The sequence below is a fragment of the Mus pahari genome, chromosome 5 (assembly GCF_900095145.1).
Source record: "Mus pahari chromosome 5, PAHARI_EIJ_v1.1, whole genome shotgun sequence".
Taxonomy (NCBI): domain Eukaryota; kingdom Metazoa; phylum Chordata; class Mammalia; order Rodentia; family Muridae; genus Mus; species Mus pahari.
Window position 1 is genome coordinate 160,508,767 of NC_034594.1, and position 16,442 is coordinate 160,525,208.

Sequence of the window (16,442 nt, forward strand, 5' to 3'; positions counted from 1 at the left end):
TCAAAACCCCTGGAAGACAGGAAAGAGGCAAGCGAGAACCCATCCTGCCTGCCTCGCAAAGCACATAGCCACTGCTGCTTTTCTGATCCTTCCACATAGACACTTGGGACATCTAGATATTGAGACATTTGGGCACTGGGGAAAGGAAGAGGGGAACAAGAACTTTTGTTGTTTTGTACAAAGGCAGGGGATGAAGAAAGAGTCCCTGCTCCACCAAAAGCAATTTCTTTCTCAGCTTCTTATGATCGTGTTCATCCAAGTTCTGAAGTTTCTTGGGGAGGGTTTGGTGGCACAGTGTTGAAATAATGAAGTCACCCTGTCAGAGGAGTCTGTTCCAACGGAAGGAAGCCACAGTAGGACCCTGCAGGTGAGCTCAGCAGCTTTGCAGGCAGGTTAGCGTCCCAGGAGTCTTTGCTTCAGCAGTTGGTGCCTGAAAACCTGCTCCTTGCTCCTTGATACCCTCTGTGTACAAACTGAAAGGTAGTTACCATACCTGTGTCTTTCCTTTAAATATCTGTGCAGTAAAGTGATCTCCGTGTCATTAGATACTTAAGTTTTGAAAACTGTAGTGAATCATGATGAACATGAAACTTCTAACCAGTTTTTGCTGTATATGTATGTGTGTGTGCATATATATCCAAGTATACGTTGTGCCTGTATGTGAATGTGTATGCCTCTGCATACAGAGGCCAAAAGTCTACCTTTGGTGTTATTCCTTGGATACTCTCCACATATCTATATATTTATTCATTGATTATGAAATCAGGGTTCTTCACTCGTCTGCCTCTCTGGTTGGCTAGGTTGACTAGCGAGAGAACCCCAGGAATTTGTTGTCTCCTCCTCCCAAACACTGGGATTCCAAGCACTAACAAAAATGCCCAGAATTTTAAAAAGGCCTCTAATATAACATTCAATCTTTATGACCTCTATGCATGTATACAATGTGTGGGGATCATTTTTACCCAAACTTTTATCTTCTAGCACCTATAGAATCAATCCACTCTCTACCTTTTAATTTCTTGTCTTGGGTATGTGTGTGTGTGTGTGTGTGTGTGTGTGTGTGTGTGTGTGTGTGTGTGTGTAATCACTAAATCCATTTTGGGTACCATATGCAGGGATGGGTGAAGATCTTTACTAGAGAGAACACTCAACCTACCGGGCACTATACTGCTAAAGGAAATTGATTTTCCATCCTCTCTTGACCATCAATAGGCAATAGCTGCTCGGCTAGTGATGGAGGCATGGGAGTCCCTCCTTACTCCATGTTGAAATGTCACTAGTGATCTTGTTCAGGCCTTCTGCAGGATATTTGTTAGAGCATGCATACATTGATCCCGTCCTGTCCAGAAGACATCCTCCCATGCTCTCTTCTCTGCTGTTCCCGGAACCGCAAGGAAAAAGTATGACATAGATGCTGAGCCTTCACCGCAATTTCTCTCTGCACCTTGACCAGTTGTGAGTTTCTACATTAATCATTGCACAAAGAAGTTTCTCTGAGGAGCTCTGAGCTATACTAACCTATGGGCACAGGGCTATACACTTAGAGGTCAGTTTGATACTAAGTATTGTTTTAGCAAAATAATAGTAATAGAGTCATCCTTGTGGCCTTTGAGCTTCCCAGACATGGTTTCTCAGTCACACTTATGGACCTAGGCATGCCTTTCCTTCTCTGAAGCTGGCCTCCAATCTAGTATATAATGAATCCAATAATAAATCAGTTAGAAATTCAATAATAAAAGAATTGGTTGCTATCATAACATTCGTGCGACTATTATACCCATCAGCACATCGTTCCCATAGCTTTGATGAGACTGTGCATGATTTTTATCCCCTAGCAACCTGCAGATCACCTTTTAGTACTGTGAGAGCCAGCCATCAGGAAGCAAGAGGTTCCTGGCCAGCAGCATCTTGATTGCGCTGTGTGCTGTGATCAAAGGCTTCAGCAACTGGTTTACCATCAAGCTCTGATGATCGCCCATCATTTTTATTTGGTTTCCAAAGAAAGAAATCAGTTTCTCACAACCCCATAACAAGCACTTGGTTGACCAGGACCATTCCCCAGAGGTTTTGTTGCCATTTAGAGTAGACCTCCCAATAGGTAGCATTGTGTACAAACAACAGTGCGTATTCATCTCCACCCCATCTCCAGAACTCTGTCGTGACAACCTGGAGCTCCAGAAGCATGTAGAATTCCTTTGAGCAGCATAGCCACATTGGAAAGCTGCCTGTCTTTTGTCCTCTTTTTTTTTATGGGGATAGAAAGTAGGGTGCGGAGATGTGAGGTGATCCTCATACGTATCAGCAGAAAATGGCTGCTATCAACTGTTAACAACAGAATTCTCCAGTTCTGAAATCCCCAGCAAATACATCTTATACCAAGCCTCACTGCTTCCAACTCAATTCAACCAGCTCTTTTCATGTCTACCATGTATTGAAGATAGACTCGCAGTATTGATCAGTCAGGCCTGAAGGAATTGGAATAATAGCCAAAGGCATTTAAAAGGAAGTAGACTGCAGCTTAACACCGTAGAAGAAATAATAAGATATCAGCTAAACATTGAAGAGAACAATTTGGCCATTTTAATCTTTAAGAACACTCACAGTGCACCCAGACTTTTCCAACTTGACATTGTCTTGTGCAGAAAGGTGAGCATTTATGGGGGAATTGTGATTACAGTGCTCTTTCATCCAAATTTGGGGCCTATTTCTGGGCATCTTCTGGCCAGACTTCACAGTCACAGCCTCTGTCAGCACATGTTCAGGGAAATGGCAATTCCTTGGTGGGGCAGCCAGCTATTTGTTCATGTTTGTTCTCTAGCAAACACAGTGAAATCTACAAACCCGCTTGTTCACATTCACTGACAACGGCTGTCAGTGTTTCAGGCTCAGCATGGGAGATGCACATTCTGTGACATTTACAGGGTTAATGCTGGTGACACTGACCGATGGTCTTTGCTAATTTGAGTGTGAACCCAGTGTTCATTCAAGGTGTATATTCGAGATGACAGAGTACAGAGGAAGTGACAGAGCACAGGACTCTTGCCTTCTCCTCCTGGTTTCCCTGGGACATATTCCACACCTATAAAATGATTATTATGTATCTCATGCCAGTGTCTGGGGGCTCCAGTACATGAAAAGCAATGTTTTCTTTGCTACCATCCAACATAAATGTTTCATAATCTATCTTGTTCCCAACTCACACAAATCCAGGGATTATTTCACCCCCTACCACCCACTCCTAATAATTATTAGCCTACATTATCTAGTCATATGGTGACTCCTGTCTATCTTGTGTGAAAGTTTAAAGTTTACTTTATAGCTCAAAGAATTTAGAACATGTTGGCCTATATAGGCAAAAGAAATCCTGTTTATGTGCCAAAGTGGGACTGTAATTATCTATGCATATGCAGCTTTTCAAAGTGGTGTCTATAAATACATTTCTGCAACTATTTAGCCAGATGAAAAGCAAGAGCCATAAAGATTTCTCAAACAAGACATTAATTGTTGTCCCTAACTAAATCCTCCCCCAAGAGGTAAAACTTCAGAGTACAAAAACAGTTGGTCATTAATGACCCAAGCCCTTTCTGTGACACGAATCCCGTTCTGTTTGCTAGGGTTCCGTGGTTGCGTGAAGGAAGTTGCATTTGCACGGGGTGTTGTCGTTAACTTGGCATCTGTGTCCAGCCGTGCTGTCAGAGTCAATCAGGATGGATGTCTATCAAGTGACAGTACTGTTAACTGTGGGGGAAATGACTCCATCCTGGTTTATCGGGGAAGCCAGCCGAGTGTTTACGAGAGCGGTCTCCAGCCCTTTACAGGTAATGTGGCCGTCTCTAAATTAAATGCTACAGCTCTGCCATCTGCTTTCTTTTCCCTTGCTGAAAGCCCACTGCAAGTCTGCAGGAAGCTGGCTTTAAACTTTCTTCTCCTTATTTCCCTTTAAGAATACCTGTATCGGGTCACAGCCTCACACGAAGGAGGATCGGTGTCCAGTGATTGGAGTCGGGGACGCACATTGGGCACAGGTAAAGTCTGCTGACTTGCAAACATAACTATGTGCACATATGCGTATGTCTGTGCTCATAAGCCTATGCCCTGACGCAGCACCAGGTTGGTTTGAAAATGGCAGTGGAAAAATACAGAGCACTGCATCTGAGTTTATCAGAGTTAACTGCATCTTACTAGTGCTTTTTCTTTCCCCTTAGACTCAGAGAAAGGAAACTAAGGTACTTACAGATTTAACAGGTGCCCCCGTTCTACTTCAGAGCAGGAAACATCCACCAATCCTCTGTATCACTAAAGGGAGAAGACAGACATGAGGGTGCCATGAGATGGAATGAAAAGTTCTTGAGTGTCACATAGAGTGTACTCTAGAATCAGGGACATCTCTTTATCATGTCCTAGGAGACACCTGTCACGGTGGCGAGCAATAGCCTTGTAGAGTGACTCTTGAGGGGGAAAAGTTTCAAGTAAGTTTAATGTTTTCAAATCAGAAGAGAAACAATGAGGAGACACACTAGACCAGACTTCAGACCCCCCCCCCCGAGGAGTGGCTATTGATCACAGTGTTTGTTGATTCGGGAGTTTTCCATCGATACAATCGAATGTCTCTCAGAAAGTCTAGCACATGAGTGGTGGCTGTTGATTCTGAGGACACTTTTTCCAGCCATAAAAAAAAATTGTCCCCAAACCTGCTTTTAACCATGCTTTTCTTTCATAGTTCTCAATAATTGGTTACTAACCCAGGCACCTTCATTTTAAGGATGCAAAATCCTGGGATAGATCACTATCTTAGTAAGGGTTTGTATTCCCACACAAATATCATGGCTAAGAAGCAAGTTGGGAAGGAAAGTTTGTTGAACTTACACGTCCACATTGCTGTTCATCACCAAAGGAAGTCAGGACTGGAACTCACACAGGGTGGGAACTTGGAGGCAGGAGCTGATACAGAGGCCATGGAGGAATAGTTCTTACTGGCTTGCTTCCCCTGGCTTGCTCAGCTTGCTTTCTTATAGAACCCAGGACTACCAGTCCAGGGATGGCACCAGCCACAGTGGGCCCTCCCACCCTTGACTACTAATTGGGAAAAAGCCTTACAGCTGAATCTCATGGAGCCATTTCCTCAAGGGAGGCTCCTTTCTCTGTGATAACTCTAGCTTGTGTCAAGTTGTTACACAAAACCAGCCAGTTTAATCATTAACAATAACTTTCAAGACTTACTGCCTATAGATTTTTCCAGAGGATTATGGGAGAATCTCCTAAGATAACAAAAATAATTATCTATATATAGACAAGACTTTAAGATGAACATTCTCTCAAGACCCTCCTCAAGTTCAGAGTGTGTAGAAGACTCAGGATAAAATAGCCATTGGTAACTGCCATGTTTCTCCCTCTCTTTCACAATCCACCATGGTCTTAGCAAATATGCTACAAAAGTCTGCTTTTCGGCAATTTAGTGGATGTCTAGCAGATCCATTGTTAGCTGACTCCCCAACATGACCCCACTATGGAGTTTCGAAGGTACAGCCATGATCTGACCACACGTACTGTGTCACCGATTCACATTTGCAATCTGACCACAACACCAAGCAGCTCCTGAGGGCTGAAGAATAATTGCACTATTTAATTATTTTTTGAGTCAGTTTTGCTCTGTCCCTTATGAGAAGACCATCTGGTAGACAGTACCATCTATGCCCTGTACCACATTTCACAACTAATAAAATCAGCCTGTCCCCTCTTGTCTCTTTTCCTGGCAACTTGGTTACGTGTGCTGTATTCTGTACAGGCCCGTAGAGTTTTAAGCACAGAAAGAGCTGCTCGCTCTGCCTCCTCTCACCCTTAGTGCTCACTTGGCTTCCCTTAAAGCTGTGCTGTGGAATTGGGCTGAACAGTGAAGTTGGGGAGGAGACTGATGTGGGGAACCTGACTGTCTCCCATCGTCCATCGATGGCTCAGAAGCCCAGGAGCAGTTAGAGCCTCACTCTCATTCATCATACTGTCACACAGTTCTGTGGGCTCTTTCTTTGTGTCCCCAGTGTGGTCAGCTGTGATGAGGTTGTTACTGATCAGAGCTGTGTAAATATCTAACAAATAGTTAAAGGTTTGGATTTTTTTTTTAAATCAGCGCTCAGCTTGTGAGGCCTTCTATAGTTCTTGTAAGTGTTCTCGTTTTGTTCTGAGATGCTCTGAAGAGAATGTTTCCAAAATGATTTTGAAGTCTATCCAGGGCACCAACTCCCCTTACCTCCCAAATGCAATTAAAACTGTGTCCTATTTATCATACCTGCTGCGGCTTTGCTTTTTGAAAACCGTTTAAAAAACAATTGAATTTGGAAAATGGGAATAACTATTCCAGGACCACATACAAGCATATGTGTGGCTTTCCTTTTTTTTTTTTTTTTTCCTTTGGCTACCTGAAAGGCATAAAAGTGTCAGCTCGCTGTGTATAATAACAACCTAATTACCTTGTTCCAAAGTGGCACATCATTATACTGCTTCACCCTGTTACCTGCCGGCCATGTACCTCCTTCCTGATGAGTGTTGCTTAAACACATTGTCTACAGTCAATGTTTTGGGGAAAACCTGGTCTCAACGAGAAAGGGTGTTCTGTCGATGGAGTTTTGATGGTTTTGAAATATAGCTTAAACTGAATGGCTCAAGATGTGCAGTCACATTAAATCAATGCTGAAAAGTTACAACTCTAATAAATTGTATTTATGCTAATGGTCGAGTCTGATTTACGGCTGCCATTAAAAGTGAAGAACAGGAACAGCCATCCCCTCAGACGGGTGCCCGCTCTCCCTCTCTCTTTTATTCTTTCCCAGTTCCACAGAGTGTGCCAACTCCCTCAGAAGCCCAGAGCATAAATGGATACAGCGTTGAGGTAGCCTGGAATGAACCTGCTGTGGTTAAAGGTGTCCTGGAGAAGTTGGTTCTGAAAGCCTACAGTGAGGACAGCTCCCAGCCCCGCGTGCCCTCTGCCAGAACTGAACTTACTGACACCAGTGCCCATGCAGGTAAAGGAGACTCCTGAGAGTCTGTCTTGCAGATTCCTTTGTTTTGGTTTTGGATAACAGAATGTTCTTCACGCTTTACTCTCCCGAATACACTGGGTATGTGTGTTTGGCCCAGTGGAAAACAGCAAAACAAGGCAGACCATGATGGCACACACCTGTAAGAACAAGGTTGCAAAGATAAGGTAGAAGAATTATGAGTGCCAGGCCACAGGTTACACTGTAAGTGTAAGGCCATCCTGCATAACAATACCCAGTTCCAAAACAAATAAATATGTGTGCGTGCACACACACACACACACACACACGCACAAACACACACAAATCCCACCAACCAAATAAGGAAGTCAATGTGATAGAATCCTGTATCTATTTGCCTAGGTAAAAAGGGTAATTCTGGAAAGCACAGATTCCAGTAAATATAGATGCACTCAGAGATTTATCTTCCCTCCTTCTTCTAAGGACTAGGTTATAAGATTCATAGCCTTTGAATATTGCATAAACATCTTTTTAAAGATCATATACATATCTATACATACAAATGCATATATATATACATACATATATATATATATATATATATATATATATATATATATGCACAAATGTGTATATGACCACTTTGCATATTTTACCATGTAAAACTTTACTCTTTGGGACTAGCCCAAGTTCACAGAACCATTAGTTATTGTAAAATTGCTGATTAAACCTAATTATCTCAAGGTGGAGGGGGGTTATAGCCCCAGCCATTTGACTGGCAAATCAGGGAATCGATTTTTCACAGTGCAGCTCGCCATGAAGAATGATTAGAAGAGAATATGCCCACACTTCACTGACAGTCTCACACCAGAATCCATGTGTGTAGGAATAGGGATTGCAGCTATAGAAAATGCTACGGCAGATTTAACTAGAGAACCAAGTAGAAATCTTTGTTCCCTAGAGAAAAACCTCTTCTCTGAAACAAAATATTTTACCTGGAGTCATCATGTTGATGCAAGCAACTCCTTGATCACTTTTCTCTTCCCAGCAAATTTATTGTACAACCCCAAGTCTTCATTCCTGTTTTTAGAAGTTTTGTGTCATCCAAATATGTACACATTGCTGAATTTTTTTTATTTTTAATCACACTTATTTACTGTGGATGCATCTATATGAACACACATGACACAGTACATATGTTGACATCAAGAATATGTTGAGAGACTCATTCTGTCATTCTGTCATGTGGGTGTCAGGGATTGAGCTCAGGAGGTCAGGCTTGGTGACAAGTATCTTTACCTGCTGAGCCAGTTCATCAGCCCACAGCCAAAATTTCTATAAAAATCCATGTTCTCCACTTCCTTCTTCTGTCTAATAATCTCTAATGGAAACCCAACCTGGAGTCTTCAGTTGAACTTCTTCCATATTGCACAATTGGCTAGGCAAAACAGAAGCAGTCCAGCAGTTTATCATGACAGTTCTCAAGCAACACCAGTCCCGCCCCATTTCCATAAGCTCCTTCTTATAGTCTATCTTTTTCCAAATTACCCAAGTGTGAATGAGCCCTCTACATCCCTCACATTGTTGCTTTCACAGTTGAGACATATTGGACACCACAACGGAAGATGAGTTCACCTTGCAGGATCTTGTTAACTTTCTTACCAGTAAAGATGTGATCAATTCTGTCTGTCCTTCCCTTGAGCATTAATATTGTTTGCAAATCTTCTCCTTCCCTCCACATATCTATATGTGCCAATTATTTTCTCAAAGTGTTTGTTAAATTCATCCATGTCTTCCCACCTACTGATCAAGTCAAACTGCAGAATGTCTTCTGTAGACTTACCATGGCTTGTTTGCTACTGTAGGCACAAGTCTATCCTACAGAAGTAGGTGTCTGTGAGGGTCTTCCCGGAGAGGTTTGACAGAGGATGAAAAATCCACTCTGAATGTAGGCGAGATTGTCCCAGTAGCTTGGAGTGCAGAAGGAATGAGAAGAAGGAAACCAGATGAGCACCAGCATTCACATCTGCCAACCTTCTCACTGAGAACACAGCATGTCCACCTTCCCCACGCTCCCACCACCATGACTTCCCTGCTCTGATGCACACTGTATCTGCTCAAACCATGAGCCAAATGGTTTCATGGTTGTGTTTATCAGCTCTTTCTTCACAGCAGCAAGAAAAGCAATTAGTAGAGGGACTTTAAACTACTCTCTGGATCCTTCTTTTATGTTCTCCTTAACCTATTAAATGGAAAAATAATATATACCCAAAAGAATATTAATATTACATAATCCATTCTGGCCCTGATACTTCTTAACTGTTGGAAGTTAAAGACATCAGTTCAACTCTATATGCTTCAGACCCCATTTATGCTAACAAGGATGATAACCCCATAAGATAACCAGAGAAAATAACACCATGTTTGTGCAGAACATATAAAATGCTGGTTGGCATGTGTAGTGTTATAAACAGGAGCTGTAAGGGTCTATACTCTATGAGGGCAGTGCATAATACCAGGTAAAATTTTCTAACAAATAAGTAGTGGTTTCAGGGGCTCATCACTTCCAAAACTTTATATAAATTTCCCCAAAGTTTATACTTCTACCAGCAAGCAGAACACTAGAATTTACATTTCATTTCATCTTATCTACCACTGTATTTTATAATGTTTTTTAAAAACCTTTGCAAATTTGAGAATCAAAAGTTTGAAGATATTGTTTTAATTTAAATTTGTTTGCTTGTTAGAGACTGAATATTTACTCACTAGACTTCTTTTGAGATGTGGACTAAATTGGTTCCTTGTAAATTTTTCTAGTGTCTGGGTCACATTTTTCCCTCTACTTTTAAAGAACACTAGATTTTTTTTTCTTATATATAATATAGATCTTCCAAAAGTTGCCATTTTTCTTTTAGTCGGTACTTTATGCAAATGTTTTTAAAGACATTTCGTATAGTTGATATAGTACTTTCACTTTTTCTATAAGTTGTTTGAAAATTAAGGATGCATATTTTGTATTCAAGGTAAATTAGTATATGTTCATGTTAGATGAGTCATTTATGAATACCTTACTTATAATAGCAAACTTATATTTAGTGCAGGATCAAGTCAGATACTGAGCTTGAAAAGCATTTTCAAGATTCTGGAAGATATATTCCTAGAGAAGTGGTTCTCAACCTGTGGGTCATGACCCCATTGGGAGTCACATATCAGATATCCTGCATATCAGATAATTACATTATGATTCATAACAGCAGCAAAATTGCACTTATGAAATAGCAACAAAATAATTTTATGGTTGGCGTGTCACCACAACATGAGGAACCGTATTAAAGGATTGTAGATTTAGAAAGGTTGAGAACCACTGCCTAAGAGGAAGAAGAGGCCAGATTGAGAACAGGGCAGTGAAAAGCAGATATTACCGTCAACATGGGAAATACAAGCATGGGGTGTAGGGAAGAGAAAACCTCAAACTGGTTACTAATTTTTTGTATGCAATCTGTTGCTGAAGGAGCGGTAAAATTCTCATTAATTGAACTTTTCAGTTTTCCTCAAAAGACTGTTTCTACTGACATTTTTCTTTTTGTTCTTATGACTTTCATATTCATTGTGTATATGTTCACCTTTAAACTCACAGTGGATTGGGTAGTTTTGTGGTTGGACTGAGTTTTATATTCATCTTGAAGTCCTTTGCTCTAAAAGCAGAATTTTGCTCATTCACATTTATTTTTATAGTTGCATGATTGACTTTGTTTCTGCCTTCAAGGTACAGATGTTGCCATTTTCTCATTGTATGGATAGCTATATATGTGGTGTGTGTGTGTGTGTGTGTGTGTGTGTGTGTGTGTGTGTGTATGTGTGGCATGTTATATTGTTGTTCTGTGTTGTTGTCATTATTTTGAGACATGGTCCCATGCTGAATGTCCAAGTGGCTTGGAATGTTCTACATAGATTACTATGTAGTTCAAGTTAACATCAAATTCACACTAATTCTCCTGCCTCCATTTCCCAAGATCTGGGATCACAGATGTGATCTGCTGAACAACTGCTTACCACTTTATTTTATTGATTTTTTTTTTTGCCTTTGATCTTACTTTTTAATCTTTCTGTGGGTATGTGTATGGTGTATGTGTGTGTGTGTGTGTGTGTGTGTGTGTGTGTGTGTGTGTGTAGGCACACATATGCCACAGTATATCTAATGTTGATCCTTGCCTTTTATCTGTTTGAGACAAGGTCAGTTAGTTCTTTGCAATTGAATAGACCAGGCTAACAGGCTGTGGTTCTTTGACTGAGGATGGCTGGAATAGACTCTTATGTTTGAATAGTTGGTCCCCAGTTGGTGAAAACCTTTGGGAAGGATTAAAAGTGTGATCTTGTTGAAGGAAGTTTGCCACTGGGGATTTGTTTTGAGGTTTCAAAAGCCCCTCCCTTTCCCAGTAAGCATTCTTCCCACTTCGCCCCACTTCCTCTGCGTCATGCTTGTGGATCAGATGTGAGTACTCAACTACTGCCTAACACCATGCCTGTCTGCCAGCTGCCGTGCTCCCTGCCATCATGGTCATAGATTTTTAATCCTCTGGAACAAGATGCAGGGGTTTCAAAGTCAGGTCCATGCTTGCATGGCAAGTGCTTCAACGATTGAGTCATTTCTCTAGCGCTTTCTTTCTCTTAGTTTCTATTTCTGCCAGTATAGACTGAAGACCCATTGACTTGGTTCCAAAAGGTGTGTGTGTGCTGCTGAGAGCTCTGATGGGCAGGCAAGGCCAGGTGCGGATGGAATTATAAGCAATAAAGATAACTTCAAGTCTTCTAGAGAGTTCTGCTAATACAGAAAGAGAGTAATGGAAGCTGGGGTGGCTACACTGGGCACCATCAAAGTAACCTTGGTCATTATCTAAGGCAAAGAATTCCAGAGTAGAGAAAACAAAGCCCAGAAAGTGCTATGGGGGAGAGCAGAGTAGATTCCAGGGCTGGAGGTAGGGGTGGGGTAAAGTTGAGCAGACATGGCAGAAGGGTCGCAGTAGGTCACTTTGTGAAGCAGCTCCTGTCACATAGCAAGCCCCCTTGTCAATCAGAATAATTTTTCTTTGGCATAACTGAAGTGACTTTGGTTGCGGTGTTAATATTTTCATTAATTTTGCCTTTTAGAGACACATTTACTTGAATAAAGTAATGCTGATACTGGATAAATATAGGCTGTTTAGATTTATTGCCCAATATGGGATTCTTTACCAATTAAGTTGAAAAGTTTGTTTTTTTTTTTTTTTTTTTTCAGAAAATGAGTTCGTTTCTTTTCATTAATTATTTTTCTATTTTATAATGAGCTCTTTTTTACTCCACAGATTTGGGTCTTTTGTCTGTGAAAAAATTCAGTCTTATGTATATAATCATTACTTTTTTGTAAGAAATAGCAAGTTCCCAGCTTAACTCTTTCTTCTCAGCACCCCCCCACACACCGCCTTATTTTATTTTAGTTTTTCAGAAGTTGTGTCAAATCAATCTGTGCTCAGAGCCCACTTTTGCCAATGATTTATCACAATGCTTCAGACAAGTTTAAAGTGATGTCCCTGAGCCAAAGGTTTCCATCTCTCTCAGTGGGGTGTGAAACCCTCATTTACATAAGTATCACAAAGGTAAAAATGAACACCTCCTATAAAGTACTTTGCTAAGAATTTGCTTAGAATTAGAAGGAAATAAATGTTCAACCATAGTTGCAGATCTCTGGATTAAAGGTTTTGAATTCTAGGTTATTGTCTTATAATTGTTCTGTGGTTTTGATTTGGTTTTGGTTTGGATTTTGGTTTTGGTTTGGTTTCATGTCTTTTGAGTTTTGGATTCTGCTCATTGACTGGCTTTAATTCTTTGGTTTCAGTCTTTAAAGTCCCACGTCTTCACTTTCTTACTTTGCTAGCTCTTACTTCCTCCTATCTCTCAATATTTTTGATTGCCATCTAAGTGTCTGCTTACCATTTAACTTGTCCCTTGATTCATAGACACCAAACTCATTAGCTGCACTCAAGTAGTGCTTTTGAGATAATACAGACATTCTGGGTTGGGTGTGAAATGAGCTGCCCCCCCCCCCCGTCCCCGTCCCCGGAAGGCTCATTTGCTTGAACACTTGCTGCCCTAGATGGTGGTGCTGTTTTGGAAGATCTTGGCTTTCTGCCATGAAGAGCCTATCTGATGGAGATGCCCTCTGAAAGCAGATCTTTGAAGAGCTACAGCCTAATCCCCTTCTGTCCCCTTCTGGGCTCTGTGTGAAACCACATGAACTGTCCCTTTCCTTGGTGACAGAAGTCAGTCTACTGCCATGCTGTTCCTCACTGGGACAGGCATGGTTTCTCCATCTGCTGAATGAATGCATAACCCAGAACCTCACCTTCTCCATCCTCAGGAAAACGAAGTAGATTTCTGTTTTCCTGCCCAGTGAGTTGGTGTCAATGAAGACTCTCATGGGTGGATGACAGGTCTACTGAGGGAAACTTGCTTTGCCCTCACAGCAAACGCACTAGCTTAGCTCCTTTCCTCCAAGGGTTCGATGGAGCAGGGTGCCAAGAGCCAGAGCCATTGGTAATTTACTGGTGATTCGGGTTCCCTGACACATAGCAAAGTTCTCCTTGCCTCTTGTACTTGAGATGCTTATAAGCATGTGTCCCTGTTACTGGCTTCTCATAAAGTGTGGCTTCCTAGTGAAGAGACTTTAAAACACCATACAGCCCTTTGCCTAATTGTGGAGTATCTGGTTTAATGACTTTGGAATTAAGCCTGTATATTAGAGCTCTCTAGACTGAATAAATTCTCTTGTCCATCTAGCATGGTGAAATGGGGTTAAGAGGAGAAATTTGACATCATTACTGAATTTCAGTTTCATCCTGAAATCCTGGGGATAATTCTTCCCTCCCAGTTGAAACTTGAAGATTCAGAATGTAAAGAAATACATGATGATTTCTCTTTCACATAATGTATAAGTGTAGATAGCAAAATATTATTCAAAGTTAACAATTAGCAAGACAATCAAGCACAGTGGGTGTTGGACTTCTTGGCCAGGCTCACATGAAGGCAGAGGTTAGAAGAGGAGCGAGTGATTAAACCCAAATATCAACAGGAAGAACTAGACAAGCAGAACAGCAGAACTCAGTAGTCGAATATTCGCTGGTGGATGTTGGCCACTGGAGGATTCAGTGAGGATAATCCCACCAGCAGTGGAGAGTCCAAGGGCTAATAGACCCACTTAGGAGCAAATGGGCCCCTTTGGGCCACAGGGGCTAGACTCCATACCCTCCCAAGGCCAGAGTTCAGAGTTCATCTCCTCCACCTTAGCCTCCAGGCAGGAAGCTCTGCTGCAGTTGCTCCTTATTTCTGTAGACTTGTTACAAAGGGCTCCAATTAGCTCTCTGTAGCTTCTGTGGAGTTTTCCCTTCTGGCCCTGTTAACATGCCAAGATGCAGCTAGAGTCCAGCCCTTTCCCCTCTGACTGAGGCTGCGCAGAGAGAGGTGCAGAACCTGATCTGAAAGTATATCAAGAATGAGTGGATCCAAGGGTGTGCACATATATGGTTATTTTTTTCTTGTGCTGTTTGAGCACATGAACTTAATTATCAGTATAATTAGCAGAGCACCTGGCATCCTGTTAAGGCTGTAATTGCTAAACAAGAATCACTTTCTTAATAGTCTTGTTGTATTACATTGCTCTAAAATCTAAGGGCTATGTTCCTTCCCTTTACCACTAAGTAATTATTATTCTCCCAGAATAATTATTTACTATTATTTACTATTCAACAACAACAATGTTTTAGATAAAATCTACATCTTTGTTAAAAAAAATAAGAGATTTCAATGTATAATACAATTGGTAATAGCTTTTCTCGCTAGAACTAGTTCTGGTCTATGCAGTTGAGTTTACTTCTGGTATAGGGAAGCAGAGTGGGGTGGAGCAGGGTAGTGACTACCTGGAAATTTATAAATTTTTATTCTCTCTTGAGTAGTTTTGAGTAACAGTTAATGACTCAACTCTATCTTATAGGGTGATTCCCAAATGACTTCTGAAACAAACGCAGCCCCTCTCATAGGATCCTGTGCTAGGACTTTAAATTCTGTACTTTGCTCATTTTCCAAGCTTGTACTTTTGTGTGGGATTCGTGGATCACCCAAAACAAACTATAGCGTAGAGACATGCTCCTTCAGGTGGCCTTTTTCACCGGCTACGCTAGAATCACCCACACTCTTCCTTCCCCATGTTCCAACTGCATTAGTTCTGCCACAAGGAAAATCCCAGGGCTCACAGGGAAAGGCGGTGAGGGTGGGTACAGGGCTGCCAAAAGCTCACAGTGCAAGGAGAGTTTCCTGGGTTTTATGCTGGGACACAGATCTCTATTCACTCAGGCTAGAAATGGGATGCATGACTCTGAATGTCTGTTCTATTTTTAATTTAAAATTAAATTTAGGGATTTATACCCTTTATTTCTATTTTTAATTTATTTTTTAGAGTTTTATGTAAGAGTACTGTACTTACATCATTTCTTCTTATTGCAACTCTCTGTGGTCTCAGACACATGTTGCAGCCCTCTTATGTCTTCTCAAATTCATGCCCTCTTATTTTATAAATATTCATGTATATTTAGATATATAATATTTATAAATTTAATTTGCTGAGGTTCTTTAGTGTTGCTTAAATGTATTTGCAGTTAAGGAACGAGTACTTGGGAGTGAATAACCTATCAGGGTCCTCGTCCTCAGAGATTGCTCCTCTCTAGGCAACTGCTAACATCCACAGAGAGCTCTTCCTCATGGCCTGGAGCCTTGTGAGATTTTCCCGCCTATATTGGCATGTCATCTGGTATTGCCATACTGTTGAGATTTCATGGGTTCATCTTTCCTGTTACACGTAGAAGACACTATCCTTCTATCTCTCGGCAGATGTCCTGTTCCTCTGGCTCTTAGAGCCTCTCCTCCTCCTAGTCTATGCTATTCCCTGACACTTAGGTATGGGGGTGGTGTTGTAGAGGTATCAGTTGGGAGGATGTATAACTCAAAATGTCTAATCAGCACACTCCCCACCCTGAGGCGCCAAGTAGAACTCATGTTGCTAATTATATCCACTATGTTCATAGCAGACTTATTTATAACAGCCAGAAGCTAGAAAGAACCCAGATGTCCCTCAATAGAGAAATGGATACAGAAAATGTGGTACATTTACATAATGGAGTACTACTCAGCTATTAAAAACAATGAATTTATGAAATTATTGAGCAACTGGATATATCTGGAAGATATCATCCTTAGTGAGGTAACCCAAAGAAGATATGCACTCACTGATAAGCGGATATTAGCCCAGAAACTTAGAATACCCAAGATACATCTTGCAAAACACAAGAAAACCAAGAAGGATGACCATTGTGTGTATACTTCATTCCTCCTTAGAATAAGGAACAAAATACCCATGAAAGGATA

The 16,442-nt window shown here is 41.2% G+C and overlaps 1 protein-coding gene across 1 annotated transcript in view; it reads left to right on the top strand.

Annotated features, from left to right (window-relative positions):
• Ush2a (usherin) overlaps positions 1-16,442 on the top strand; it is a 678,886-nt gene that overhangs the window by 273,251 nt on the left and 389,193 nt on the right. The window contains exons 27-29 of the mRNA XM_021198607.1: positions 3,615-3,818; positions 3,945-4,025; positions 6,825-7,016. Of these exons, the coding sequence (XP_021054266.1) occupies positions 3,615-3,818; positions 3,945-4,025; positions 6,825-7,016 (477 nt within the window). The remainder of the gene's footprint in view (positions 1-3,614; positions 3,819-3,944; positions 4,026-6,824; positions 7,017-16,442) is intronic.